This window comes from Dunckerocampus dactyliophorus, chromosome 6, assembly GCF_027744805.1.
Source record: "Dunckerocampus dactyliophorus isolate RoL2022-P2 chromosome 6, RoL_Ddac_1.1, whole genome shotgun sequence".
NCBI lineage: Eukaryota > Metazoa > Chordata > Actinopteri > Syngnathiformes > Syngnathidae > Dunckerocampus > Dunckerocampus dactyliophorus.
The window spans coordinates 14,025,299-14,053,108 of record NC_072824.1 but is presented as its reverse complement, the minus strand read 5'-3'; the positions used below and the strand labels follow the sequence as shown (position 1 = coordinate 14,053,108).

Below are 27,810 nucleotides of genomic sequence, written 5' to 3'. Positions count from 1 at the left end.
GCATGTCAGTCATCATGCCGAGTAAGCAGGAACACACTGAGCGGCTACTTCTTGGCTGGACGAGACATGGCCTGGTGGCCGGTGAGTATTCTAGCATCTCTTACATTCATGTTGTTGTGATGATGAACAATATGGCAATTTAAGTACGACTAGATGCCACATGCCTCCCTATAAGAAAATAGAACCATGTGAAATTTTCCCAGCCAATCAGCAAGAAATTGTTGATAATAATGAAAACCTTAAAACCTTATAATAAAATGCAATTTTACAAAATAATACATTAAACAGCATTTTATAAATCATATATGTATATTGATTATTTAAAGGCTTCTTTTGAATGAAAACAACTTTCATGTGTTAACATTACATTATACTGATACAGTATAAATTTAATAGTTCTAACATTTTATTCTAAAAAAATATATTTTAATTGGTTTAAAAAGTATTATGTTATATAATTTTTTAAAATAACTTTTTATTTTTAAAATAAAGTATTTAAAAATACAATAACTTTAATATTATATATACTTGTAATAACATTTAAAAATAAACTTTTTATGCATACAATGATTAACTTTTTTTTTTTACTCTTACTGAAGTTTTATTAATTACAAGCACTTTCTGGGGTTACATTTTAATTGTGCTGTTATGGCATTGTATAACTATTTTATTATTTTGTAAATTCTACTCTTAAAGTCTTGTAATGAACTGCAAACATTTTCTGGGGTTGAAACTGTGCATTTCACAGATTGGGGCTTCCTTGTTTGCCAGTTCAGAGGGCTCAGGCCTGTTCATTGGCCTGGCCGGGACAGGAGCTGCTGGGGGTATCGCTGTCGCAGGCTTTGAATGGAACGTGAGTGCACACGCTCACATGCATGCATCCAGTCATTCTCCAGAATAAAATTTCTAAAATAAATCAGTCTTGTATAAAATCACAAATTTCAAAAATGGTGTCAAATATGTTTCTTCATGTTATTTATTAAGTGTGAATCAGCAGCAGCAGTTTGCAGAACCAGATTTCCTCATCATACAAAACAACAGTTTGGAACAGTCTGTGAAGAAGCAGCATAGTTTTTAGAAGCACAGTCTAACAATATAGCATTACCATACTTAATTTTGACTGTACATGCTGCAAACGTATCATGCCATTTATGTGGAGCATATTGCTTATTTCATTTATTTTCTGTGCTGCTTGTCCTTACTCGGGTCGCAGCTGACTGGGCGAGAGGCAGGGTACACCCTGGACTGGTCGCCAGACAATCACAGGGCACATATACATGTAGTATAGACAAACAACCATTCACACTCACCCTCACACCTATGGACAATTTAGAGTTGCTAATTAACCTAACAACCATGTTTTTGAAATGTGGGAGGAAGCCACCGTTCAGGCCATTTTGCTTATTTTCCAGAAGAAATAAGAATGAATTACAAAATCACTGATGAAATAATACCAAACACTAACATAGTAAACACAAGGAATACCTCTGACAACTGAGGATTATTTGTAAGATTCTTTAATACAGTTACTGAATTTAATTGCGTTACACTGTGCAAGTGTACCTAATCTTGTTCCCTGTAAGTGTTTGCCAAGCACGCATGTGGTTGGATTTACCTCAAATTGACGTTAGCCATTGCAAAGTACAATGCAGCTTTTTGACCTGTAGTTGGCAGTGTTGCCCTGACCAATATGGCAGCGATGTCGTCATCCAATCAAGAGCGTCCAATCCAATCCAATCAAAAGAAACAAAGCAAACCTGCACTACTTCTAATTAATGCTGGCTCGCTTATGAGCTATGACCGAACACCAGCAGCAGAGAGCGCTAATGCAAAACACGTTTACGTACTACAAATCTGACGTAAATAATGAGGAATGCTGATGCATCAGTTTGACCACTCCTGCTTTCCTGCCTAAGGCAACTGCGGTGTCTAATCTAATCTAACCTCTCTGCTTTGCTTCACTCTTTTTTTAGGCCACTTATGTGTTGCTGGCTCTGGCCTGGCTGTTTGTTCCTGTGTACATCTCCTCAGGGGTTGGTGCACACAAACACACACACACAGACTTGATTGCCACAGCTGGTTCAGCAGGTACATTGAGGTACCAAGGAGACGTTGTTCTTACAAGCATTCCCCGCCTAGAAAATTCCCCAGTGGGGAATCCAACTCAGCTGTCTTCTCACCACAAAGTACAATTATTAGACTCTTCTGACTGACCCATAATTAATTACACAACTGGCAGAAGTGTGAACAACTCACCAAATGTTCTGTTGACAAGCAGGCCACACCAAGTTGACAAAAAGACAAGATTATTGTGTGAGTGCGTTAAAATGTGTGTGTTCAGATCGTAACCATGCCTGAGTACCTGGGCCGCCGTTTTGGAGGAGAAAGGATCAGAACCTACCTGGCAGTCCTCTCGCTGCTGTTGTCCATCTTCACAAAAATTTCAGTATGACACAAACGCTGCACCATCAAGCCACACAATGACCCAGTTGGCAACATCACCTCCATATTCCACAGTGTTGACAGTTGTGTTGTTGTACCCAGACTGACCTCTACTCAGGAGCCCTGTTCGTCCAAGTGTGTCTGGGATGGAACCTCTACTTGTCCACTATCCTCATGCTGGTGGTCACTGCGCTCTACACAATCGCTGGTACGCAAACAGAACATTACATTGTGTTATATTCACATGCACGCTCAGCTAAGGACCTTTGTTTTTCTTATCCTGGAGGTGCAGCCATATTGGTTGAGGCAAGACTGGATTATAAACATTTTTCCTGGATAATAATACACGGTTTAATTCCCAAATTGGCTGATCAGAGTTGACCAAACATTTTCAAAAACTGGGTTGGCCTCCTGAAGCCAAACTTACTAAAATATATACAGTATGTAATTATATATGTAATATGTGTTGCCATAACATCAGCATATTCTGTACATAAACTAATAATACAGAACACAGAAGACATAAAATACTCTGCAGAGTGAAAAAAGACATATTAAAGGAAAAAATGCATTATTATCATATTTTGTAATACGCATTACTGCCACCTACAGGACGAGAGTGATAGGCTACATCAGATTTTGCAAAATCCTGCTACTGTATGTATATAAATAATTATATTATGACATTAGTGGTTAATTTGGTCTTAAAATAATGTTGACAATAATATTGTTTATATACAGTAAACATTTGGGGGACAATAAACATTTCAAAATGTTTTGTGACTCAGTTAAATTGAAAAGTCTGTTTGTCCAATTATGTTTTTTTTCATTGTATCGGTACTTTTCTTAAAAATAATGTTAAAATCTCATCTTTTGGACCCAACCTCATGTATTGTCCCGTCTCATGAGAACCCCTACCAAATGGTATACATAACATTTATTCTCAACAAAATTGAGCCTCTTACTGTATGTTAACCTGTATTTGGCAGTATTGCCCAGACCAATATCAGCAATGTTGAGGGGTTTTTCAAGTGTGAGGTAGGGCCTCTCCAAAAGTCTTCAGAGAAGACAAGGCAGCTTGAGAAAAATAAAGAAATAGTTTCAAGGCAAAATGTATTATTTTTTAGTTCCTACAGTGAGCAGATAAAGACTGGTGAGTGTGGGGAGGGTCCAACCACACTGAAAACCCCTTCAATGCACACCATAATTAGATTTTACAAGACTCACCCAAAACACTGACTTCCTCTCAGGTGGTCTGGCTGCTGTGATCTACACGGACACTCTGCAAACATTAGTGATGATTGTGGGAGCAATTATCCTCACAATCACTGGTGTGTATGCTCATTTCATGACAATGATGCAGAAATAATTGCGCAGGTTACTCACAGAACAGTGATTGCATTGACGATGTGTGCTTTTGATTTGCAGCTTTTAACAAGATTGGCGGCTACAATAACTTGGAGCGTGTTTACAGCATGGCAGTGCCAAGCAAGATCATTCCCAACAGTACCTGCCACTTGCCTCGTCAGGACGCAATGCATCTGTTCCGAGACGCCGTCACTGGAGACTTGCCCTGGCCTGGCATGACTTTGGGGCTCACCATCCTTGCCACCTGGTACTGGTGCACTGATCAGGTACATCTGCACACATGCAAGTCTTGGCAAGGCCACTGAAAAGGAACATTGACCAGATTAAATTCTGGCACATGTTTGGACAAATGTGGAAATAAAGACATTTTTTCTTAATATTTGCATTTACGACACATGGGGAAGTTACTCACCAGATGCAGCATGCATACTGCATAATGCATATTATTGCCACCTTCAAGTCTGGAGTGGAATGGTATTACCCCATTTGTCATTTTTCAATCAAACAAGTGAGAAAGAGAGGTTAAGGTTTGTTCAGCAAATGTTTAGCACACTTCACTCAAATATTTCAGCAAAAAGCTAATGTTTTATTAATAACATTTACTTTTGGTCCCACATCATGTTCATAAACACCTCTACAACTGTACAAGTCAGCTAGACTTTGTCCAAATATGGAAAAAATTGTCAACAAGCCCCTCAATGTCAGTAACCAATCACAGCACAACTAATCACAGTTTTCAGCATAGGGGTCAGTTGGACTTGGCTCTCCACAGATGTAGCATCTGTGTTTTGTTTCTAAAAAGATTTAGAGTGCAAAAGTCTGAAAGAGTCCTTTGAGAGGTGATCAAGTAAAATGTGTTCTTAAGGTTGTTTTATTAGACTGCAGTCTACATTAAGTAGGAATCTTACATAAAATATCCTGACATACAGTATATTTACAGTTCACCTGCAGGGTAATTCATTTACATTCAATTCCTTGTTAACAACATGTATAGCTACATTCATTTAAATGGATTCTGAGCCTCATGGGTTAAAAAATTATATGCGTGTCATAAATAGATTCCACTCCTACAAAAGAAAGTCAACATCAACAAATATCGTTGAGTACCTGGACTGGCCAACATTTCTACCTGGCAGCCTTGTTGTTTTGAGACATCTTCTTCTGCGAGGCTCCTCCTCGTACCCTCATATGTCTAAAGCTGTTCAGCTTGGAGAGAGATACTCCAAGCCCTGAAGGAGTGGCTCCTGACGATTGTGAAGAAGTGTGAGTTGCCTTCCCGTAGCCCAAACTGTGTCGTTGTGGTGAACGGCCAGATCGTATCTCAGCTCGCAGCAGGTTGGCATCTGGCTGTAGTGTTTGTTGTCCCTGCCAGTAGCGGTGTCCTCCAATCACAGGGCCAGCAGCTCTGTGGGGGCGGTGGAAACTTCCTGGTTTGGAAATGATGACTTTTGGGCCTCTCATTCTTGCATCCCGACCAGGAGACCTCGACATCGGGAACAACTGCACAATGATTAGAAGCTGTGTTAGCAATAGCTACAATCATCCAGCACATATTTCTACCTCCTGGGTCCCACACTTTCTACCGAGTGATACACTGGTCTCTTATTACTCTTGACAAGGAAGTGATGTGTTTGCTGTTTTTTTACACTGTAGCAGGATTTTGCAAAATCTGATGTAGTCTATCACTCTAGTCCTGTAGGTGGCAGTAATGCGTATTACAAAATATCAACCAGCTATTTTCAAAGTATCTGCTGGTCCGGATGGGCAGTGACTAGAGATGTCACAAGATCTTGTGTCACAAGAGATTAAAACGAGATTAAAACATGACAAGATTTCTTGTTCGAAAAAAAAAATGTCTTGTGGACACTAGGCCTGGGACGATAATGTATGAATGAATTAATCACACAGTAAATGAAAATGAACTCCTTAATTCTGCCGGCCTCAATATGTTGCCATGTGCATGCGTGTCTGTCTTCCTCGTCTCTTGTCTCCAAACAGGCAGGAAGAGAGTTCACTCTGTGCATTGCTTTCTGCACCTTGGCACGTTTGTCAGCCATAAAGTCTCTTTGTATGTTGTGTGTGGAGCAGGGGCCGGTAGCATACACACAGAAGAGTTAGTAGATTGCAGGATATCATAATATATTTTTCCATCCATCCATCCGTTTTCCTCCACTTATCCGGGTCCGGGTCGCAGGGGCAGCATTCTCAATAGGGAAGCCTACCTCTTCCAGTTCCACCGGGAGGAGACCAAGGCATTCCCAGGCCAGCTGTGAGATTTAATCCCTCCAGCGTGTCCTAGTTCTGCCCCTGGGCCTTCTCCCAGGAGGCATCTGGACTAGATGCCCGAGCCACCTCAACTGGCTCCTCTAAATGTGAAGGAGCAGTGGCTCTACTCTGAGCCCCTCCCAGATGACTGAGCTCCTCACCCTGTTAAGGTGAGTCCAGCCACCCTCCGGAGGAAACAAATTTCAGTCGCTTGTATCCACAACCGCATTCTTTCGGTCATGATTCACAGCTCATATATTTTGAAATTGTACTTTTCTTAAAAGTAATGTTAAAATCTTGTCTCATCCTCGTAGACTCAACCTTGTGTATCATCTCATGTCGTGAACTCAGTGTCTCGTTTGTCAGTCTGGGTTGGTAGAGCAGGGTCTGGTAGCATATACACAGACGACTTTGTAGATTGATTGCAGTATATCATCATATATATTTTAAATCTTTTCACTGTACTTCTCTTAAAAGTAATGTTAAAATCTCGTCTTGTCTCTTGTTCTCGTAGACCCCATATCGTGTATCGCCTCGTCTTGTGAACTGAGTGTCTTGTGACAGCCCTAGCAGCGACCCATCTGAGTATCTATGAAGTTGTGTACAAATTTGCGCTGACTGGATCATTCCAATTGCATTTGAAGTCATTTTCTGACTAATTTACTGACCTGCTTGCTTGTCTCAAAACAAAACAGCAAAGGTGAAATACCATTTTGTTATTTTTGCCATTTTGTTCGTTTTTTTTTTTGCCTTTGCAGGTGATTGTCCAACGGTCTCTCGCTGCCAAAAACATGAGCCACGTTAAGGGAGCATCCATCCTAGCAGCCTATTTGAAGATGCTGCCCTTCATCTTCATCATCCTACCGGGCATGATCAGCCGCGCTCTCTATCCAGGTACTGACACACGGACATGCGTACTTTAAAGGACCATTTACACCAGGACTGACACTTTAAAATAAATGTTAATTTTGGAGGCTACTGAAACATCATAAAAGTGGTCTCAAAGTGGAATTTTTCATAAATGTCTGTCGATATTCCGTAAATCATAGTGTTATGTTCCCACCTAAATGTTAAAAACAGCACATTAGTCTGTAAAACCGAAGGACATGCCCTTGCGTGTTCAGTCAAAGTCAAACCAATAATGGTGGAACAGGGCGGTGATGTAGAGTTTATGCTCATAACACTTCTCCAGCAAAGTGTACATTTCTTGCCTCCATTAACTACGCTAACATGTTACACCTTATGCTCTCCATCAACACTATCTCAATTTACACAGAGATTTTGTGAAACTGTCACATCACAGCCATGACAAACCCAACATTGTGCCACCATTTACATTGTATGCAGCAAAGATGTTGCTGTGACTGTGTGAGCATTTAGTTTTATGCTGAAAAGAAATCCTAAATAATACTTTAAAAAATAGATTTTACAGGCAGCAGTTGTCTTTTTATTAGTATTTATATTATATTGATTTAATATGTATTTATTTATTTAAATATACTGTATATTATGTATTTATATAGTCTTTTTATAATCAATATTACTGTCTATTCCTTTCAATACATTAGGGAAACATGTAATTTATTTTCACTGATGTCCTTTTATGGATCTTTTTTTTCCACTCACCAGTGAAAATGTCAATGACTAGAGCCATCAAGTAGTACAGTTTGGTTGCATTTGGTATGAGACACAATTTTTTCTATATTTACATGGCTAACACAGCTATTACCAACTGAACTATACTACTTAACAGAAACGCATAAACAATCTACATTAGCTTACCTGTCTAAAGCGCCTGTACGGTGAGAGGTGACCCTGCTTGCGCAGCTGCTGTGATTGGCGAATGAGGGCGGCGCTATCCTCCGTTTGATTGGGCTCCCGCAAATCCAACATGCTTTGAGAGAGGCGGGCCATCATGTTGACACCATCTCCTCGCCGATTCCTGCGGCCTGACCCTGTGGTGACCATGTCAACCAACAGGTCGCTGGGCTGCTGTTGGGAACAGTCGTAATACTCCTCCTCTGACGCCGTTGAAGCACTCGAGGGGTCATCGACAGCCGCTCGGTCGCACATGACCTTGGTGCTGTCTTGGCTGCCGTTGTCGTTGCTGCCAGAGTCTCCACCTTCCTCCATAGAGGTGACATGGACATGGCTGGACGTGGTGCCTCTCTTGTTCATAGAGGAGCCATCTGTGTTGTCATGCTGGTCAATTTTAACCAAAGTGATGAGTGCTTCTGCGGGCTGGTCTGAGGGGGCTGGGTCTATGACTAAGTGCAGCGTTCGCCGTTTAGGGACAGGAGGGGCTGGCGCTTGAGTCTCTGGAGCTTGTTCGGACTTGTCTGCCAGCAGAGGCTCTGCAGCTGGTTCAGAAGTGGGAGTGTGTGTTTGGTGTGTCTCCTGTGTGGTGGTCTGCTGAGAGGGCCTCCTGGAAGCTGTTGCGTCTGTGTCGTTTTTATCTGGAGCTGTACTTTCTGGCTGCTCCTTTTTGGGTTCTGAGGTACTGCCAGAAGCAGGTTTTTCTCCGGCTTTTGTATCCCGACAAGATGTGGCCTCCTCAGTCTGGCTTGGCAATATCAGTGGTGAGCGGAATCGAATAGCCTGACTGACCTCAAAGCGCTCCGACCTTTGCAAGTGAACCTGATTGGCTCGCTTCTCATCCCGAATGTTAATGAAACCAATCACATCACTCGGTGGGTCCGGTTCTGGCCAGGTGGGAAGGTACGGGATCAGGTACGCTTTCTCCATATTGAGTAACGCTGGATGTATCTGTGGCTCCTCAGAAACAATCTTAAGACGGCCTTTCCGAATTTTCAACCCAAGAGGGACCTGTGAGTTCTTGTTGCTAGAGTTCTGGTCAGAAGAAGTGGGGCTTGTGTGCGTTCCTGTGGCAACCAGGGCATATTTGGGGTTGATGAGCTTCTTCGCAACGGTGGCTGGCACGACAACAGGAGCAGCCTGAGGGAGCGGGTCAGGGACTGGTTCATCGACCATAGGGACCTTGCTAAGAGACACACTCCGGGACATGAGAAACAGTTCCCGAAACTGGAAGTCAAAGGTCTCCACTGCCTGTCCCGTGATTACTGTGATGAGATTACGGTCCAAACGAGACGAAGACCACGTGAAACTGTAATGACAAAAAACATACAAACATTATTGCACACTAGTAGACCTGTTATATCTGTTAAGATTGTGGCAAACCAAGTTCCATTTCTGGTTCTGTGGTTATCATCTCACTTTACGTCTTTGCCATTGCTGGTATCCTTCTGGGTTGGCATCACATAAAACACAAGCCAAATAAAAGGCACAACACACTTGTGGAGTCAGTCCTTTAGATCAGTGTTTCTGATTTGGTTTGGCAGCAGGACCCACCATTACTTGTCAGTGACAAACAGTGACCCAAATGACAGAAATTTTTCATCTAAAACTTTTTGAATATCTTACAGTATATTTAAGGGCCTGTTTGCAACAATTACGCGGATGCTTAGAGGGCGCTGACTTTCGAATGTGTTGCAAGCATTCTCGGGAAGAATACATTTTTATTCACAAATTCAAAAATTATTTGAACAAAAAGTGTGTGTAAAGGTTTTCAGTACATGACGATATGAGGAGTGCAATGACAGCACCTGGACTTGGACCTGGATGAGATGTGAAACATCTTTCAGAAAATCAAGCCAGTCCAGTTACTCTGGTTCAGCTCCTCAGATAAACAAAAAGTACAATTCCAAACGATTTAAATATACAAATTTAACTACCTCAGCAGGTGTGTTTAATAGTAATAGAAGGTTCATTTCTTCTGTCCACCACCCCTCTGCCTGGGTCAATAGGCATGAAACTGTACCCGTCTTCATTGTGAGCGAAATTTCCCATGCAACACGACATGAGCTGGAGTGGCGAGACGCTTATCGTTTAATTATAGCGCGCTCTTCAGCAGCAGATATAAAGGCGATCTAAGTGTGTGTCGGACGGATGGCATGTTAAGTTCACACAATCCTATAAACATGGCACACAGCTCGTGGTGGCGTAGCAAGCATATAGCACAGATGTGGGGTGCGTTCAGGGACATCCGGTCATTACACTTTTTCTTTTTCTTTTTTTTTTAAGACCGGCGACCAACTGTAAACGGCTCCGTGACTCACTTTTGGGCCGCGACCCACCAATTGAGAATCACTGCTTAAGATCATTGATTCTCAACTGGTGGGTTGCGCACCCTTTTTCAGTGGGTCACGGGTCTTTGCCTGGTCAAAAAAGTATTAAAATAATATTGCGCTTTTATTTTGAAGGGGATTTTGTAATATATCAGGGTGTTGTCTATTAATACTCCTACATGTGATGACTCTGTAGTGCTAATTGAAACCCACTGTCGTAGAAGACCAACATTTATTAGTAAGTCTTCTGCCGTTAAGATGTTGAATGTAGTAGTCAGTAGTAGTAGTAAAGATGACTATAGTGGTGTCATTTATTTAATGTCTAGAGGGCTGTAATAATGGTAAAAAACATATTTAGAAGGTGATAAACTGGTTTTCAATGCTCAACTACGAAAATAGTCAATTAATATTGAATCCTACCTTACCGAAATTCACTTATCACAGTCGAGTCTGGAACTAATTAATCGTGATAAACGAGGGACGACTTCAAACACTAAAGCCAAACCAGTTGAGAACAACTGCTACAGATGCTCACTGACCTTAAATTATACATCTGCTCATGTCATGCATGATGATGGTTTTAGCTACAACTTTTGTTTGGCTTTAGTGTCATATTGTTCCAGACAATTTTGTTTGAACTCCAAATTGTACAACTTTTTGGGCGTTGGACTTTAAAGCTTGTAGTGCTTATAGTGCATGTGGAGCTCACCTGTATGAACCAGAGATGGCTCTGTCTCCATCGACCAGGAGAAACTTCTGGCTCAGGGAACCCCGAACTTTCTGTGCTGATCGTGTAAAGAACTCCACACCTCCACAGCAACGCACACGCATATTCTACACACATATACACGCACGCACACACACACACACACACACACACACACAAAAATGTTAACGTGAGAGATGATTTTTCTGATGAGACAAAAAAGCTAAGTGAACAAAAGGCCAGACAAGAGGGTGATGACACTACATAGAGAATGACCTTTTGTGTTGTCCAAGCTCAGTAGACTCTGTTGATTCTTGTGTTGTGTTTGCAGATGCTACAGGTTATCTATGAACTGGATGTGCATGCTTGTGTGTGTGTGTGTGGGTGTGTGTGCACGGGTGTGACACACCCTGCTGTGTTTGTCTCCTGCCCTGTGCTAAAAGGGTGTGGTTCCAGGCTGTATGTTACATCGTGAGTAAACTTTCTGAGAAAAGTCTTGCAGAGGGCACGAATGGAAGAAGTAGTTATAAAAGCATTTAAAGAGAGCGGCGATAACGGCAGATAAGACAAAGAGGTTGAAAGAAAGATGTGCGGTTGTTTTTTATGTGAGGGAGTGCAAGTATCCACTGTTGGTTTAATTTAATCACACTGCCTCAAGACTGAAATGTGTATAGTATTTTTCGGGCCTCCAGTCTGTAATATTTGCAGAAGCTCCATTTAAGTGTTTTCTGTTACTGCACGAACCAGTTTCACCTGGAGAGGCAATGAATCACAAAGAAACTCAGCCTATAGCGACTGACGAGCAGCTGCCTGCACCTTAAACAGCACCTTCAAGTGAAAACATGTATCACTTCTTCCCATCATGTAGTCTCCTACGTTCCGACATTTTAAGTTGAATCGTACTGAACACTAGAAAATGTACACTGTCCACAAAGTAGTACTCAGTGGCTATTCGAAAGTTTTTAATGCGTGTTTTTCCAAGTACCCCGTTGCTGAAATAAGTTCTGTTCAATAAAACGGATGTACCAATCCCCTAGCCACTTCGTTCACAAGATGTCACTCCCTCTCTATGTGGTTATGTTAAAGATATTACAGATCGAACAAAGATAGATAATTATTAATCTCCAAGAGATATTCACACAGGTCAAGCAAAAGATCACTGATGCCATCGCCATCATTGTTGAGGCAATGCTAAAGCAAATATGGCAAGAAATTGAGTACGGTAGGCCTACCAGCTTGATATCCATCCATCCATCCATTTTCTATACCGCTTCATCCTCATTAGGGGGCATGCTGGAGCCTATCCCAGCTGACTTCGGGCAACAGGCGGGGTACACCCTGGACTGGTTGCCAGCCAATCGCAGGGTACATATACAGTAGACAACCATTCACATTCATACCTATGGACAATTTAGAGTCGCCAATTAACCTCATGTTTTTGCATGTTGCATGTTTTTGGGAATGTGGGAGGAAGCCGGAGTACCCGGAGAAAACCCACGTGCACACGGGGAGAACATGCAAACTCCACACAGAAATGCCTAAGGGAGAATCGAACCCAGGTCTTCCCGATCTCCAGGCTGTTACTGTATTGGCCAACGTGCTAACCACTAGACTCCCGTGCGGCCCCCACCTTGATATGTTTTATAAAAAAAAAAAAAACCTTCAATATTTACTCCTCATGTTGTAATAATTTCCAATGATTTGTCTACTCATTTGCTTTTGTAATAAATGTGTTAAATTGTAAAGCAACTTTATGGAAGCCCTGTACTTATCAAGACCTGCCATCTGTTCAACCTGCTCATCAAAACATCATCTGTTTATTTATATACGTATGTATGTACCTTTAGGTGTCCACGGTGCATATCAGCTCTGCCACACATGGAAAGAAAGCTGGGGACTGCAGATATGTCAATGATTATATACACAGGAACTTTCCGCCTGTAGGCTGCGTCCAGCAAGTCTCGAAATATGTCCACGTCAGTGAAGGCATCCATCACTACAGCGATCACCTACACAAACACACATTGGACGCAACACAAATGATGTTAGTAATCTATGGTCTACACTTGAGCAACAAAAATATAGCAGTTTTAGTCACTATTCTAGCAGCTTTATGTCTTATTCTGGGGCAAACGCTGGCCTAATGCAGTAGAAAACATATGATATATGAAGACCTCTATCAAGTGACATTTAATGATGTAATATATTTTTTGAGCTGAAATTACCAAAGGGCGTTTCCTTGTCTGTCTTGTTTTGTGAATGCTTTGGCATGTGTGTGCATGTGCGAGAGAAGCACGTGATGCGAGAACACCTCCAAAGGATCAGTCCAAGACAGTCCCACTGATGACAGACCGATTCAGTATTGACTGGAGAAAACTGATGCGGAAGTCAACCAGAACTAAACTATAAATCATTTTTTCCACCATCAAAGGTTGAAGAAACTCAGTGAGTGGACGGATGCAAGTTGACCACAGCGGTTAGAATTTGAAAAGCAGATCAAAACTGGACATGTTTGTAAATTCACTTTGAGGAAATACTGTCAATGACTAATTGATAAAATTGTCATGTGTTCCACACTGACATTTCACAGCATGTTGGTGCTGGACTCAAACCTGCATGCCAGCTGAGACTTGTAACTTCCTCCACCCACACTGAGACAAAAAAGAAGCTTAAGTTGACAAATTTACCTTACAAAGCCCTCGGTATACGCTTTGTTTCTACTTACGCCAGGTGTGCCCAAAGTGTGGCCCTGGGGCCATTTGCGGCCTGCAGCTCAATTTTTATTGGCCCATGACACAATCTAACAAAACAAGAAAACTACTAAAAAGCAATTTTTTTTTAAAAAAAGAACAAAAAACTGTACTCCAATAAGAAAAGACAAATGTTCGTACGAACAATACTAATAATTACAGTATATGCTTAGTCACAGTATAATAAAAATGATGCAGGCTGGGAAATTCACTCATCAAATCACAACATAAGGAACACTTGCAAAAAAGATCCTCAATTTTGATTGACCAAGTTTTGAACTGAACAGCATTATGCTGAGTTTAAAATATTTAGATTCAATATTTAAATGAGTTGCAGGAGAGTAGCTAAACATTAGAAACACCTCTCGGTATGATGCAACGTATTGCAATGTATGTGCTATAATGCAATTACATTATGCAGACTCCATTGTCGATTTTAGCTCTATACTGTTATAAATGATACGGTTAAACACAACTCAAATTAGCACAAGCACAATGCACGAGTTAAAAGATCTATCATATTTGTGTGATTTGGCCTTGAATGATTGTACAATGTGTTGACGTCTGCTTACTCTTTGGGCAGCAGCGATGCTCTTGCGCACTACTTCCTTGATATGCGCATGAGCGTCAGTGGGGGGCTGCGTGTATACAGTCACGCGCGTGACCCCACGGTAGGAGATGGCGTCCGGCCAACCGAGGTCCAGCTCTGCTACGGAGGCTTCGGACCGGTCTGGCCAGTATTGGAGCGATACTTCGCCATCCAGAGCGCCATCTTCCCCTGACCCAGGCGTTATGTTCCCCGCCTGGCCGGGTGTCTCTGGCTTTTGGTGGTGCTCGTGTCCGGGCCGGTAAGCCTCCGCCGTGTGGGCGATTCGCTCAAGCTCGGGTTCTGACAAGAAGTCCCGGACAGTGTTCTCGCGGAGAAAGTCATTGAATGCACCACGGCCGTGGTTGATGAGCGCCTCCAGGGCCAACCGCTGTTCCTCACTGTAGAAGAACTCCGGCTTGCTCTCGCTCACACGCCAGTTGACGTGGTGGTCGTCAAGACACTGGATTTGAGACAGCGCCATGTCCTCGGAGTATCCACTTTAAAAAGTATTTAGCACAGAACCACTCCAAAACTAGCCCTCTTTCATCACCGTCCTGTGTGCGTTACCCGGGAGAGGTAAGCAGAAACCCCTGCTGTGGAGTCTCTCATTTGAGAGGAATTCAAGTCCACTCAAGTCCACAAAAGCGCCAGAATAACGAACGAATGTCGGCTTTCTTTCAAACAAACTGAAGGTGTTCCGATGAACAAAGTTTTCTCCCGCCCAGAGCCACGCCTTTCACCTGCTAAAGAAGAAAGGGGTGGTGGGACCGGCGGCTTTGCTCAGCAGTTCAGCAAAGTGGTCTGGCTAACATGGAGGAGGTAGCGTAGGAGTCAAGGCAGCAGCTGTGTGGCGGATGAGTGTATCTGGTGTCAGCCTGTGAGTCAAATTAAAGCGGAACACGCATTTAAGTAAAAAAGTTATTAATCCCAGTTCACATGCATGTGTTCAAACTCCGAGTGACTCAGGCACTTTTTTGTTCGAGTTTCACGGCTGTTGCCTTGCCTTCCAAAAAAGACAAAAAAAGTCTCGAAATGTTGAGTGTCGACGTGGCACGTAGATTCCTCGACTCACCCAAAAACGATGATTACTGTTTTTTTTAAATCCAGTTTTCCCTAGATTACAAAGCGTCCGCAAAGTTACCGTAGAGGTGCCGGTGCGTGAGATCCTGGAATCCAGCAACGGAAGCTTGGATACCCGGGGACTGAGAGGCGGAGTGTCCGGTAGTCGAGAGAGCTAAAACTCCACCCTCTTTTCTGGACAGAAGCAGAGGACCTTGTTTTTTAACCGAAAGGTTTGAGTTGTAGTAGCAAAATCAACTTTTGAAGAAGTCTCACTGCATAAACTTTCAAGAAAAACACGTTACTTTTTAGGCTAAAACTAACCTTATGTGACAGTTTGTTAACTTAACTTGTTTAATCACCAAAAGGTCAACATAGCTTTGATAAGAACACAACAAAAACCTTGCCGGTGTGTCATGTTTAGGTTTAGTTTTTAGTGCGGTGCCCACAACATTAGGTTAACACCTCTAACTGTACACCTGCATGGACATGTACCTCCTCCAAATGCCTGATATTTCACATTTTATCAATATTCACACACAATGTTAAGGGAAAAGTCCCTGCTGCAATGACAACAAATTTTGACCTTTATTGGATGCACACCCTAATGATTCTGTCTTGATCCATGCCCAACCCAACCACTAATGAAGGTAGATTTGCATAAGCTTTGTCATAAACAATGTCACCGAGCGTGTATGTACAGTGGTGTGAAAAAGTGTTTGTTTTTTTGCATGTTTGTCAGACTTACATGTTTCAGATCATCAAATAAATTTAAATATTAGTTACTGACAAAACAACTGAACACAAAATGCAGTTTTTAAATTAATTAAATTAAAGTTTTTATAATTAAAGGAGAAAAAACTCAGTTTGTCCACACAGGGCCATCTAGGTTCTTTAAAAAGTTTCATTTAAAAACTGCATTTTGTGTTTGTGTTGTCATTGACTAATATTTAAATTTGTTTGATGATCTGAAACATCCCCGCGACCCTAATGAGGAGAAGCGGTATAGAAAATGGATGGATGGATGGATCTGAAACATTTACGGTAAGTGTGATAAACATTCAAAAAAATAAGACCTCAGGAAGGGGGCAAACACTTTTTTTATACCACTGAATTTCTCACAAATTAGCAAAAAGGATGGATGTCATGAATGTGGCGATACATCTGCTGTGTTAATGGCTGATTCATTTCAAAGCAAGGTCAAGAATGGAACTGACAGCACACTGTGGCATGAGATCTGTTTTAATAAAAAACCTTTGTCTTTAATTAATATTTTCTGACAATTTGATTATCTTTTCATGGGTAGAAATAAGAGCAAAGGCACATGAATTCTGAATGAGTCTCTTCTTGTGTAAATAACCTATTGACTGCTGACCTCCACGTGTTTCAGACTCGGTCGGATGCGTCGACCCAGAGGAGTGTGTGCGAGTGTGTGGAGCCGAGGTGGGATGCTCCAACATCGCCTTCCCCAAATTGGTCATTGAGCTCATGCCAAGTGGTGAGAACTGAAAATGGAAAGGAGCATGACCCCTGCATTTATTTATATGCATTAACATGCGTGCGTGCATGTGTGTGTGTGTGTGTGTGTGTGTGTGTGTGTGTGTGTGTGTGTGTGTCAGGCCTCCGTGGGCTCATGATAGCAGTGATGATGGCCGCTCTGATGTCGTCACTGACATCCATTTTTAACAGCAGCTCCACACTGTTCACCATGGACATATGGAAGAAACACAGACCACGAGCCTCAGAGAGAGAGCTGCTTCTGGTTGGCAGGTGTGAAAGATAACTTACGTACATGCATGTTTTATCTGAAAACAGAAAAACATATACTATAGTTTTGGTCATTCATTTAAATGAAAACAGTTTTGAAGCGAGCATTTTGAAAGTAGGTCTAAAAGAGAACGTTTCTGGGGTAAAACTGTGCAGCATCCAGAGCTAAAGCACAGTAACAGAATAGGCTGAAGTTATAATACCATGTGTTTCTGCATAAGTCATAGTCAGGTAGCGATAACAACCAATTACTCTGTCACGCTTTTTCAAAAATATATTAAATCATGCTGTTTTGTGGTTGAATACAGCATATTATTAGTCAAAACATATGCATATTGAAGCTAATGTTAAGCATTTTCAAGCATGAGAATGGCTAAAGTAACTAAAATACAAATACAAGGCATTCAAAAGATGCATTCAAAGACGTTGACGTAGTATTCTACACTAGACACTAAGTGTCAGTAATGTTACTGTAATTTGGTGAGACACGTAATCACCAGACGTGATCGCCGGAACTACACACTTTTATTGCAGGTTTGAGGTATCTCACAACTCGCACAATAATCCCTAATAAAAATTCCTACTAAAACATGGGCTACTGTTGCGGCCGTAACCCACGCGAAGGTGAAATTCAACTCTGAACCCCCAAGTCACTTCCTGTCCACCACTCACTCTGCTCTCCTAAGGAACACTTTTATAGTAACACACACAAGCATGAGTCATATTTATGTCTTAAATGGCCTATTTACTCTTATTATGTCTACTATATTTGGTAATACGAGTGTAAAGTTGACTATATCACGGTCAGGTCTGGAACCACATAACCACGATAAACAAGGTATTACTGTACTGCTTTATGCCATTGTCAACTATTAGCCCAGCATGAATATTCCAGCGTTTTTTACCCTTAATGTTAATCAAATTAGAGCTTTGAGCGCAATTCTGAGTTTTTTTTACTATGTTTTTGCTTTAGGATTGTGACAGTGATCCTGGTGGTGATAAGCGTGGTTTGGATCCCCATCTTACAGTCTGCCAACAGTGGCCAGCTGTATGTTTACATTCAGTCCGTGACGAGCTACCTCGCCCCACCCGTCACAGCTGTCTTCACCCTGGCTGTCTTCTGGAAGAGGACCAACGAGCAGGTGACTCTCTAATGCAAGTAAAATAGATGGCTCGATAGATTGATAGACTATTTATCCCGTCAATTGAAAGATCCAATAAAAGAGCTGTCTTTATAATAAACCGCATTATGGACAATAACCATAATAATAAACATATTGTTAAATGAGTACCCATACTGCATTTCGAATTGAGCATTGTTGAATAACGTACAGTATATCATAGCATACCTAATATAATAGTCAGAGACAAGCAACACCTTTTTTATTTGCTTTAACGATTAAGTGTTAGCATTAAGCACTGTTACATAATATGCTCTTATATGGTGACCAAATCAAAGTTCATCAGAAAGTTAATCCCTATCTAAACTGCACCAACTCTGCAAAGCATTCTCAAGCTTTCCCTTCCTGCACTTTTATTAGCCTCATTTGGGATACAGCTGAGTGCCAACATTCCTCAATCATCACCGAGAAACTGTGTGTCCCACTGTGTGTCCCACTGTGTGTACAATCAAGCGTATTCCTTTCATTCCTGTTGTTGGAATTGTCAAGGGGTAATTTAATGCTCTTTCCTGTGTACACACAAGAAAGTGAGTGTTCGTGTCTGATAACAGATTCAGGCAGAGTTATTGCCGCCAGATAAAAAAGATTGCAGGGCGAGACATAAGAGATAACAGCACTGTAGTACAAGAGGCTGTAGGTGCTAAACGCATTGCAAGTCAATCCCTGTTTTTCTAAAGCACCGTGAGGGTGTATCTGCTTTTGCTGGCAGAGTATTTCCTAATTTCTCCTTGACTTGACTTATGCAACATATAGCCCAGCTTTCGATTTCAAGTCCAGACCTAATTAAAAGTTATGAAGAGTCTATATCTTTGTAGACGTAAACTGTTCTCACAGTGCTTTAACTAATGGAGGTAAAAGGTCAGACATGAGCACACAAGCAGCAGCATGCTGAGACAACTGTAGTGAGTGTAAGCGCAAACAAGACTTGACTGTTGTACATGGTAACATGTCACGTGTGTTATCCTGTAATGTGTTAGCTGGCTAAAACAAGGGTGGGCACCCTACAGCTATACATGTCTCGTGAGAGCATGAGATCCGGCCCACCACGCTGTTCTACAAACAAACAAAACCACAGAGGTACAACGTATCTACATCATCGAATAAGATGAGACATAAGAGCTGTGTAAACAATTGTGAATTAAACAATGTGTGGATTACTTTTGTAAAGACAGAAAAACATGAACAATTGTAAATGTTATCCACTGATTAAATAATAAATTACACATTTTTACTTCAACTTCTTTACTTAATGTGAATAATTAAGTATTATTCTGGAATTAATTTGTTCCAAAAGCTCAGATAAAATCCGAAACTTACAAAAATCGAGGCAATTTTTTCCCATAGGAAATAATATAAATCAAATTAATTCATAACATAGATACCACAAATATTAACAAAAATAAAATTTCTACAGAATAATTATAGTTTTGCGTGCAGAGACCAATGCAAAATTAATATGAATGACAAATGAAAGGGATAAATGAACATTTAACATCACTGTTACCTTTATCGAAGTCTCTTTTTGGTGAAGACGGTGAGGACCAGAGAAGGATGAGCGGAGGGGATACCATCTTTGTACTTTGCAATGAGTTCTTGAATTTAATAGTGTTTCTCACCTTTTCTGTTTACCTGCTGGCACTCACAATTTTCTTTGGGCCCATAGCAGGTTATGTAGCAGTCACACTCCTTAAAAAGTGTACGGACAGTGAGTCAGCAGCATGTCTGGTGCCTTGTTTGGGCACTCGATTTGGCGGAATGATACAGTACAGGACAAACGGACTAGTTTGTTACACGTAAAATTGTATGAAAACCAAGACAAGCAAAATTTTTAGTTGAAAAAATGTTGGTATGTTGTTCTTTTTCTGAAATGTGGCGCTACTTTTACGCCAGATGTAATGGGACACACCCCTTCCAAAAAGTTAAACTTTTATCTCATCAGAACAAAGAGTATCTTCGCAAAGGTCTTGGGGATCATCAAGATGTTGTCTGGCGAAATTGAGACCAGCATGAATGTTCTTTTTGTTCAGCAGTGGTTTTGGTGTTAGAACTCTGCCATGCAGGCCATTTTTGCCCAGTGTCTTTCTTATGGTGGAGTCATGAACACTGACCTTAACTGAGGCAAGTGAGGCCTGCAGTTCTTTGGATGTTGTTGTGGGGTCTTTTGTGACCTCTGGTATGAGTCCTCGCTGCGCTCTTGGGGTGATTTTGGTTGGCCGGTCAGTCTTGGGAAGGTTCACCACTCGTCTGTGTTTTTGCCATTTGTGGATAATGGCTCTCATTGTGGTTTGCTGGAGTCCCAAAGCTTTATAAATGGCTTTATAACCTTTTCCTGACTGATAGATCTCAATTAATGTCAGTTATTTTATGTTTTGCTGGGTTTTTTTTTTAAACAGGGCCGTGTAGGTATGGATTTTTTTTCTCCATTAATAGTAAATAGTTTCATTTAAAAACTGCATTTTGTGTTCAGTTGTGTTGTCATTGACTAATATTTAAATTTGTTTGATGATCTGAAACAGTGTGACAAACATGCAAAAAAAAAAAAAAGAAATCATGAAGGGAGCAAACACTTTTTCACACCACTGTATGTACAACATATTTGAACAACACAACAAAAAACACAGATTTTTGTGAAAATAAACAGACGAGAACTGAAAATATCAATGTTATCACGCTCGTTTCGATACCATATGATACTACCCTGGTATCGGTAATACCGATATTCAGATTGATCAGCTCCGTTCAATTATGCATGGATACCTAATGATATGGCTGAAAATAATTTAATTTGGCTCACCTTGTTGGGCTCTTTTAAATGCATGCTTTGTAACGATACTGTAATATACAGTGCAGCTAAATAGCTAGACATTTCACATTTAGTTTGGAAAGGAAAATGACAAAAGTAACATTTAAAGCCAGTCTCATTGTCATTTGTTGACTTTCCAGCGTGACTGATTCAAACCACACGGATGACATTCTTTGCAGGCAAAACAGTTAAGAAAGACAAGTGAGTGGTGTCGCTGCACATGCATGAGAGTAAGAAGTAACACAACAGTGAGAGGAGTTGCACGGTGGGAAAGTTGTGTGTGAGACAAAAGACACACCCTCAAGTGTGATCTGAAAGTGCTCCACAGGCATTGTCTACCACTTGGAATATTAAACTTGGATTTTACTGTATCACTTTGTAGAAATAACAATAATAGTTTCTGTTTAGGTTGATTCTGAAAATATGTCGTAATGATAGTGGTTGTTTTAAGAGTGAACAGATACCTGTATATAAAAGAGAAAGAGGATGCAAAGCGACAAGATATCAATATATACTGCTGATCCAAATTTTAAGACCAGTTGAAAAACAAGAATTTAGTAGTTGGCATTTCTTACAAGAATTTACATTTTGCACTGTTGGATTTTGAGGAGGTTCTAAGCAGAGCTTCAAAATGCTAAAAAAAGAAATGAGAGTGAGACAAAAACAGTTTTGTGTAAGCAATTTATTAACAACAATTACAGTGAAATGGTCTGTTCATCAGCTGATCAAAAGTTTAAGACAACAGCCTTTAAAAGCCAAAATCTTTGCAAAAATGTGGATTCAATGTAATTTTCTGTTAGGTATTGACTTTACTGTTGAGCTGCATAAGTAAGACCTCTCAGTGCGCCATTGCTGCTGAAGTTGGACGCAGACAGTCATTTGAAACTTCTTCTATGATTCTGAGGGTTATAGAACAAAAATGTCAAGTGGAAGAGGCCAGAAAATTGAAGTTCTAATTGGCTGTCTGTCAAGACACGGGACGATCCTCGGCCCAAATGAAGGGTGTCGGTTGTCTTAAGGTGCTGAGTGCAATCCAGTAACCATCAGTCGGTTGAATAAATAAGAATAAGAATAAAAAGCGTCCTCAAAGGCCTCGTCTCCTACAACACCTCAAAACTGTCCCTTTGAAATTTGCTGGGTTTACTGGGTTTTTCAACAGGGCAACACTGCAGCTCACAACAGCTGCTTGACTAAGGAGTTGTTCCAGAGGAATAACCTCACTCTTTTTGACTGTCCTGTGTGTTCCCCTGAGCCAAATCCAATTGAGAACATTTGGGAATGGATGGCAGGGAAGTTTACAAAAATAGACATCAGTTCCAGACAGTGGGTGCCCTCCATGAAGCCATCTTCACCACTTGGAGCAACATTCCCACTCGCCTCCTGTAAACACTAGCATCAACCAATTCTTGAGGTGATTAACAAAAATAGCACATCTACTCATTACGGTGTAGTTTTTTGAAAATGTTATTTCCATTTTAGCAGGGTTTCATTTGGTTTTTTAAGCTGTGGCCTTAAACTTTTGATCAGCTGATGAACAGCCTATTTCAATTTAATTGTTGTTTGCAATAAATTGCTTACTATTTTTTTTCTTGGCTCACTCCCATTTCCTCTTTTAGGATTTTGAAGCGCTACTTAGAACCTTCTTAAGATCCACCAGTACAAAATCAACTGGTCTTAAAATTTTGATCAAGAGTGTACAACAAATACGGTATACAATGGAACCTTGGTTAGCATTATTAATTTGTTCCAGAATGTCCGACTCTTAACCGAAATGGACGCTAACCAAATAAAATTTTCCCATAAGAAATGATATAAATTCAATTCAGGCGAAAACGGTAACACAAGCCACGTTTTTTATAGTTTTACAATTATAGTTTTACATGCGGAAAACAATTCAAAATGCATATAAAAGACGAATGAAAGGGATAAATAAATATTTAAGTTTACTTTTGCCTTCACTGAAGATGTGATTCTTGATGTGACTGTTCCCAAAGACATGATGTGGCAGCGAGATACCACACTGACACATCGACACATCTTCCTTTTTTTCCATGAGTTATTTATTGAATTCAATAGTGTTTCTCACTTCAATAACCCAAAATGGAGCCAAAGGACGTTTTGCCAGCATTTCGATCAAGAAGGTGAGAAACATGATTGAATTCAATAAATAACTCATGGCAAAACAGGAAGGTGTTGATCTCGCTGCCACATTGTGTCTTTGGGAACAGTCACATCTTCAATGACTGTAAAAGTAGCCTTAAATTACATGCATTTCAATTTGTTTTATGCATATTTAAACGATAAAAAATTTGTTTGTGTTAACATTTTTGAAAGTCAACCGCTGATGATATCACACGCGGGCGACACAGCTGACTTCCAGTTCTAGAAGCAGTATATCATGCAGTGTCTTGACTAAAAAGCTTAGTGCCTTTATTTTTCCAGAGGAATGCCAATATTCATTTTTTTCATTCATTTTCTATGCTGCTCATCCTCAGTAGGGTCGCGGGTATGCACTAGCCTATCCCCATCTGACTTTGGGGGACAGGCGGGGTGTACACCCAGGACTGGGCGCCAGCCAGTCGCAAGGCACATATAGACAAACAACCATTCACACTCACATTCATACCTATGGACAATTAACCTAACATATATATTTTTTGGAATGTGGGAGGAAGCCGGAGTACCCGGAGAAAACCCGCGCACACATGAGGAGAACACGCAAACTCCACACACAGATGTTCAACGGATGACTGACTATATTATTACAATTAATACCAATTAAGATTAAAGAAACAATGCAAGTTAAATATGTCTGTATGTTTGTGTTGTCAGGGTGCATTCTGGGGCCTGATGGTGGGTTTGGTGGTGGGGGTATGCAGGATGGTGCTGGAGTTTGCCTTCCCGCCTGCCAGATGCGGCGTCGTGGATTCAGCACCTGCAGTCCTGCGCAGCGTCCATTACCTTCATTTTGCTATCTTGCTCTGTGGGCTCACTGCTATCGTGGTCATCACTGTATCGCTGCTGACACCTCCACCGGGTCATGAGCAGGTACACACACACCCCCATCTATTTGATATGGCCAACCGGCAGCTGTGTCACTCAGCTTGTCGTATGGTTGGCCTTTGTGTTACGGATAAGCGAATATCTAAATCCAAAGATCAACAATCTTGCAGACTCAACTGGCTCACAGTACAGTACAACTTTTGTTGCACACCTGATAATGACACCCCCAGCTCTTCATCTTTGTTTGACGGCTCATGAATGCCTGACATCTGCTGACTTGAATCTGACCTGCATGTGAACTTACATCTTTCTTATTAGCTATTTTCTACTGGGGTGGCTAAATAATCACCTGCTGGAACCTCTGAATTAAGTATGAGTGCAAAAGACATAAATATACACTTTATAATGGAAGAAACAGCCTGCCTTATACTGCTATGTTAGCTAAAGTGACAACACGGAGTAATCACATGCATTTTATTCTCCCAACTCCTTTTGGCCACAGCACGTGCATTCTTTCTGTCATTCCTCAAAATGCTATTGACCAGAGCTATAAGCTGGAATGCAGTTCAGCTGGTAATATGCAGTTAAGTCCTTGGGCTCATCCCTAAAGCTACAAAGTGGACCTTAAAATAGCATCCATCAAATCATGACTGGCTTGTCATAAGGTGAATAGTGTCTTTCTTATTTACTTTAGTGGTTTGTAAGGGCACAAGTGCTCATGTTTCTCCTCAGATTTGCGGTCTTGTATGTGCAGCACACTCATTTCATTTTGTGCCAGTGGCTTAAAAATAAATTGTTATCACAACTGTGGCTGACAAGGGCAACAAGGGTAACATCCAAAAGCTTCAAAAACACAGAAGAGATCAAGTTGATTACAAACACCATAAAACACATGCAACTAGAAAATGTTTCTATCATATAAATGTTGCAGAATTAAAAAAAAAAAATACAAAAGAAAAAAACTGCAAATGCCAAAAACACACACAAACCCCCAAAACAACTGCATCAGAGAAATGCTGCAACTTCACGGAAGTGTTTAACAAAGGCATAAAGAAAAATGTACCGTTTTATTCCGCCAACTTCCTTCTGGGCAATCCCATTCATATTTTTAAAGACAGGTATCCCTGAGGTCTGGCACCCCTGGTAGCCTAGCTAACTTCCTGGTCATTTCCCCTTTGCACATGTTTTGTGGTATTGGATTTGTGTGTTTTTGGTTTTGGATCATTTTGTGTTTGGAGCATTTGGATGTTGCTGCACATTTGGCACCATAGCAGGGTGAGCCCTGTAGCTGATCAAACACTACTATTCCTTCTATGAGTATTTCTTTGGTTTCAAACGCAGGCAATACATTAAAACATAACTGAAAGTGATTTTAAAAGCTTTTCCAAACTTCCTAATTGTGTGTTTTTATTCATTTTTCACTTTGCATATGTTACAAAATGCCTGTAGAGTTTTTTTTTCCACAAGCAGCTCTTCTCAAAGCTGTTGAGTAAATCTGCTTCAGTAAAAAGTGCCTCACATACACGTACTGTATATCCCTGGGAAGGTTTGATGAATTCAGTAGATATTAGTGTATACCATTCAGGTATGTCAGTTGCACAGTCCATGGTAGATGTTTTTTTTCTGGACCAAAAAAGTAGGCCACAGTTGCAGCTGGATAACAAAAACTGTCAAGAGTAGAGGGGTTAAACAAAATATAACACAGTTAGCAGTATAAAACAACTGACTGTGATTTGAAAAGGTATTATTGTTAGGCATGTTGATTTACCGACATATGCACTCTATTGGCAGTGCTTATACTTGATGTTGATATTGGAACAATTCCTAAGAAATCAGCAATTCAGTTTAAGGATCAGGATATTCCCGTTAATGCGCCAGCATTACCCACGTCACACACACAGCAAGCAAATATATGAATACTGTTTACATTACAACCATGGACGAGTGCCCCTTTGTGCTCTCCAGGTAAGGAACCTGACCTGGTGGACTCTGACCGAGGAGCCTCCCAGAGAAATCGCACTCCAGAAAGTGTCGTCTGTCAGCCGGCGTAGCTCTCCAGGTGGGCACCAATTTTAAATACAGTGAAACCTCTCAGGCTGAATGGGACATTGGTCAACCTCTGATTTGTTTGTCTTAAAAAAAACAGGCATAGGAAATAATTGAAATAGAAATGATCTGTTCCAGAAATCATAAAACCATTAACTGTCCAGGCAATGTGTCATTTAAAAAAATGTTTAAATTTTAACATTCTTGGCTGTTGTTCATGTGTAAAAATAAGTTAAAGCGCTGCTAATTTTAAGACGCAAAATCCCCCAAAATCGGTACTCTCTTTGATGTGCAACAAACACAACGGTGACGAATGGGTAGGGATTGCACGTGTATGTTCCGGTCTGCTTCTTTCATTGGTATTTTTGTGTTATTGTTGGCTTAGCCATATTGCATTGAGCAGCCAGGACACAGATGTGTGCACAGAACCAGTGACAGTGTAGCAAATTTTCTTTACAGACCTAGCCAACTTGAGACTGAGTTCCTGAATTGCAGGGGCCTTAAAAGCAAAACACTAAAAGCAATGTAACTTACGGACGGTAGCTCTTTGTTGCTTCCATCACTACAGTACTATTATACATCACAATAAGTTACATTTTTCTGGATCACAAAGAACATGAAAAAAGCCAAAGAAAAAGCAATGCACTCTTGTGCCGTTAATCCTCACCCAACTCCAACAAAAAAAGCATCCATTAGAGCATCCCCTCCCCACACACAAACACACACAGATGATGACACAGTAATTGAGCAACTTCCTCTGAATGTTTGTGTGTGTATGCAGACTCTGAGCCAGCAGGTCAGATGACTTGCGGTCAGGGCCTCCGATTGTGCGTCTCAGCAGTTCAGAGCTCACAGCAGTCATGTCCCAGGGTTCCAAGCGTCAGAGAGAGTGTGTTCTGGTCAAGGTTCTGCTGCATGAACGCCCTCCTGCTGGTCAGTGTTAACATTTTTCTCTACGCATACTTCGCCTGAGCTGAGTCGACATCCTGCCCCGCCCGATCCTGCAGAGCAACAGCCAATATCTCAGACAGGAACCACAAACTATGCCCCCCCTGCCAGAGAGGGGGAGGGTAAGCAAAGTCCTGTTTTTGTTCACTCAAGCCCTATGAAGTGAGAGTTCAGCTTCCTTAAAACATGTGCTATCCTCATGCGTTTTATTTGAATAAATTATCAAAAAGAGTGCATTCTTAATCAAAAGTGTGACTATTTGTCAAAAATTGTCAAATTGACCCAACATTGCAACAGTGTGCCAACAATGGTATTGCTATCAATTCTGATATAGCAGTAACTTTTTTCTTTATAGATGAATTGTTCAATAGTGAGTTTACAGTTTAATTTTAGTTACTATTTGTATTTGAATCTGATTTATTTCTTTAAAACTACTTATAAGGTACATACTGTATACTGTATACAGTAATCCGAATCAAGCAGATGATTCTGGTGGCATACACTGGTGTGTTTTTATGTTTTACTTGTATGTATAGTACAACAATTAATAATTAAACCTACTCTGTTAGCTTTTAAATTTTGGGGTAAATACGCCAAACTATGTTAAAATGTGAAGAAATTGAAGTTAGTGTTGCACGTGTTAAAAATGTCATTACTCCAACAAATGTCATGTGAGATTTTGTTTGAATTTTAATGTTTTTATCATCTTATTGAAGATTTGTATGTGCTCCTCTGACC

At 40.8% G+C, this 27,810-nt stretch overlaps 2 protein-coding genes across 2 annotated transcripts; one reads left to right on the top strand and one right to left on the bottom strand.

Annotated features, from left to right (window-relative positions):
* Window positions 1–51: 51 nt before the first annotated feature.
* On the top strand, window positions 52–27,801 carry slc5a10 (solute carrier family 5 member 10). The gene is made up of 14 exons (XM_054777979.1): window positions 52–81; window positions 749–853; window positions 1,974–2,033; window positions 2,342–2,446; window positions 2,545–2,650; window positions 3,693–3,773; window positions 3,871–4,076; window positions 6,834–6,969; window positions 16,715–16,822; window positions 16,944–17,094; window positions 18,065–18,233; window positions 23,908–24,123; window positions 26,044–26,137; window positions 26,906–27,801. The coding sequence occupies exons 1-14, from the start codon at window positions 67–69 to the stop codon at window positions 27,094–27,096; spliced, it is 1,743 nt and encodes a 580-aa protein (XP_054633954.1). The 5' UTR covers window positions 52–66; the 3' UTR covers window positions 27,097–27,801.
* Window positions 3,963–15,457, bottom strand: LOC129182184 (protein FAM83G). Its single transcript, XM_054777976.1, has 5 exons — window positions 14,249–15,457; window positions 12,768–12,935; window positions 10,930–11,054; window positions 7,858–9,199; window positions 3,963–5,310 (listed from the first exon to the last, which is right to left on the bottom strand). The coding sequence occupies exons 1-5, from the start codon at window positions 14,744–14,746 to the stop codon at window positions 4,936–4,938; spliced, it is 2,508 nt and encodes an 835-aa protein (XP_054633951.1). The 5' UTR covers window positions 14,747–15,457; the 3' UTR covers window positions 3,963–4,935.
* Window positions 27,802–27,810: the final 9 nt, after the last annotated feature.

Bases quoted from the DNA above. Each gene is read 5' to 3' on its own strand.
- slc5a10 (XM_054777979.1), top strand. The intron at 854-1,973 runs GTGAGTGCACAC...CTCTTTTTTTAG, and splicing joins TCGCAGGCTTTGAATGGAAC to GCCACTTATGTGTTGCTGGC. The intron at 24,124-26,043 runs GTACACACACAC...TGTGCTCTCCAG, and splicing joins CTCCACCGGGTCATGAGCAG to GTAAGGAACCTGACCTGGTG.
- LOC129182184 (XM_054777976.1), bottom strand. From the start codon at position 14,746: ATGGCGCTGTCTCAAATCCAGTGTCTTGACGACCACCACGTCAACTGG. The intron at 12,936-14,248 runs GTAAGCAGACGT...GTGTTTGTGTAG, and splicing joins GCATCGCTGCTGCCCAAAGA to GTGATCGCTGTAGTGATGGA. The intron at 9,200-10,929 runs GTGAGCTCCACA...TTGTCATTACAG, and splicing joins GCCATCTCTGGTTCATACAG to TTTCACGTGGTCTTCGTCTC.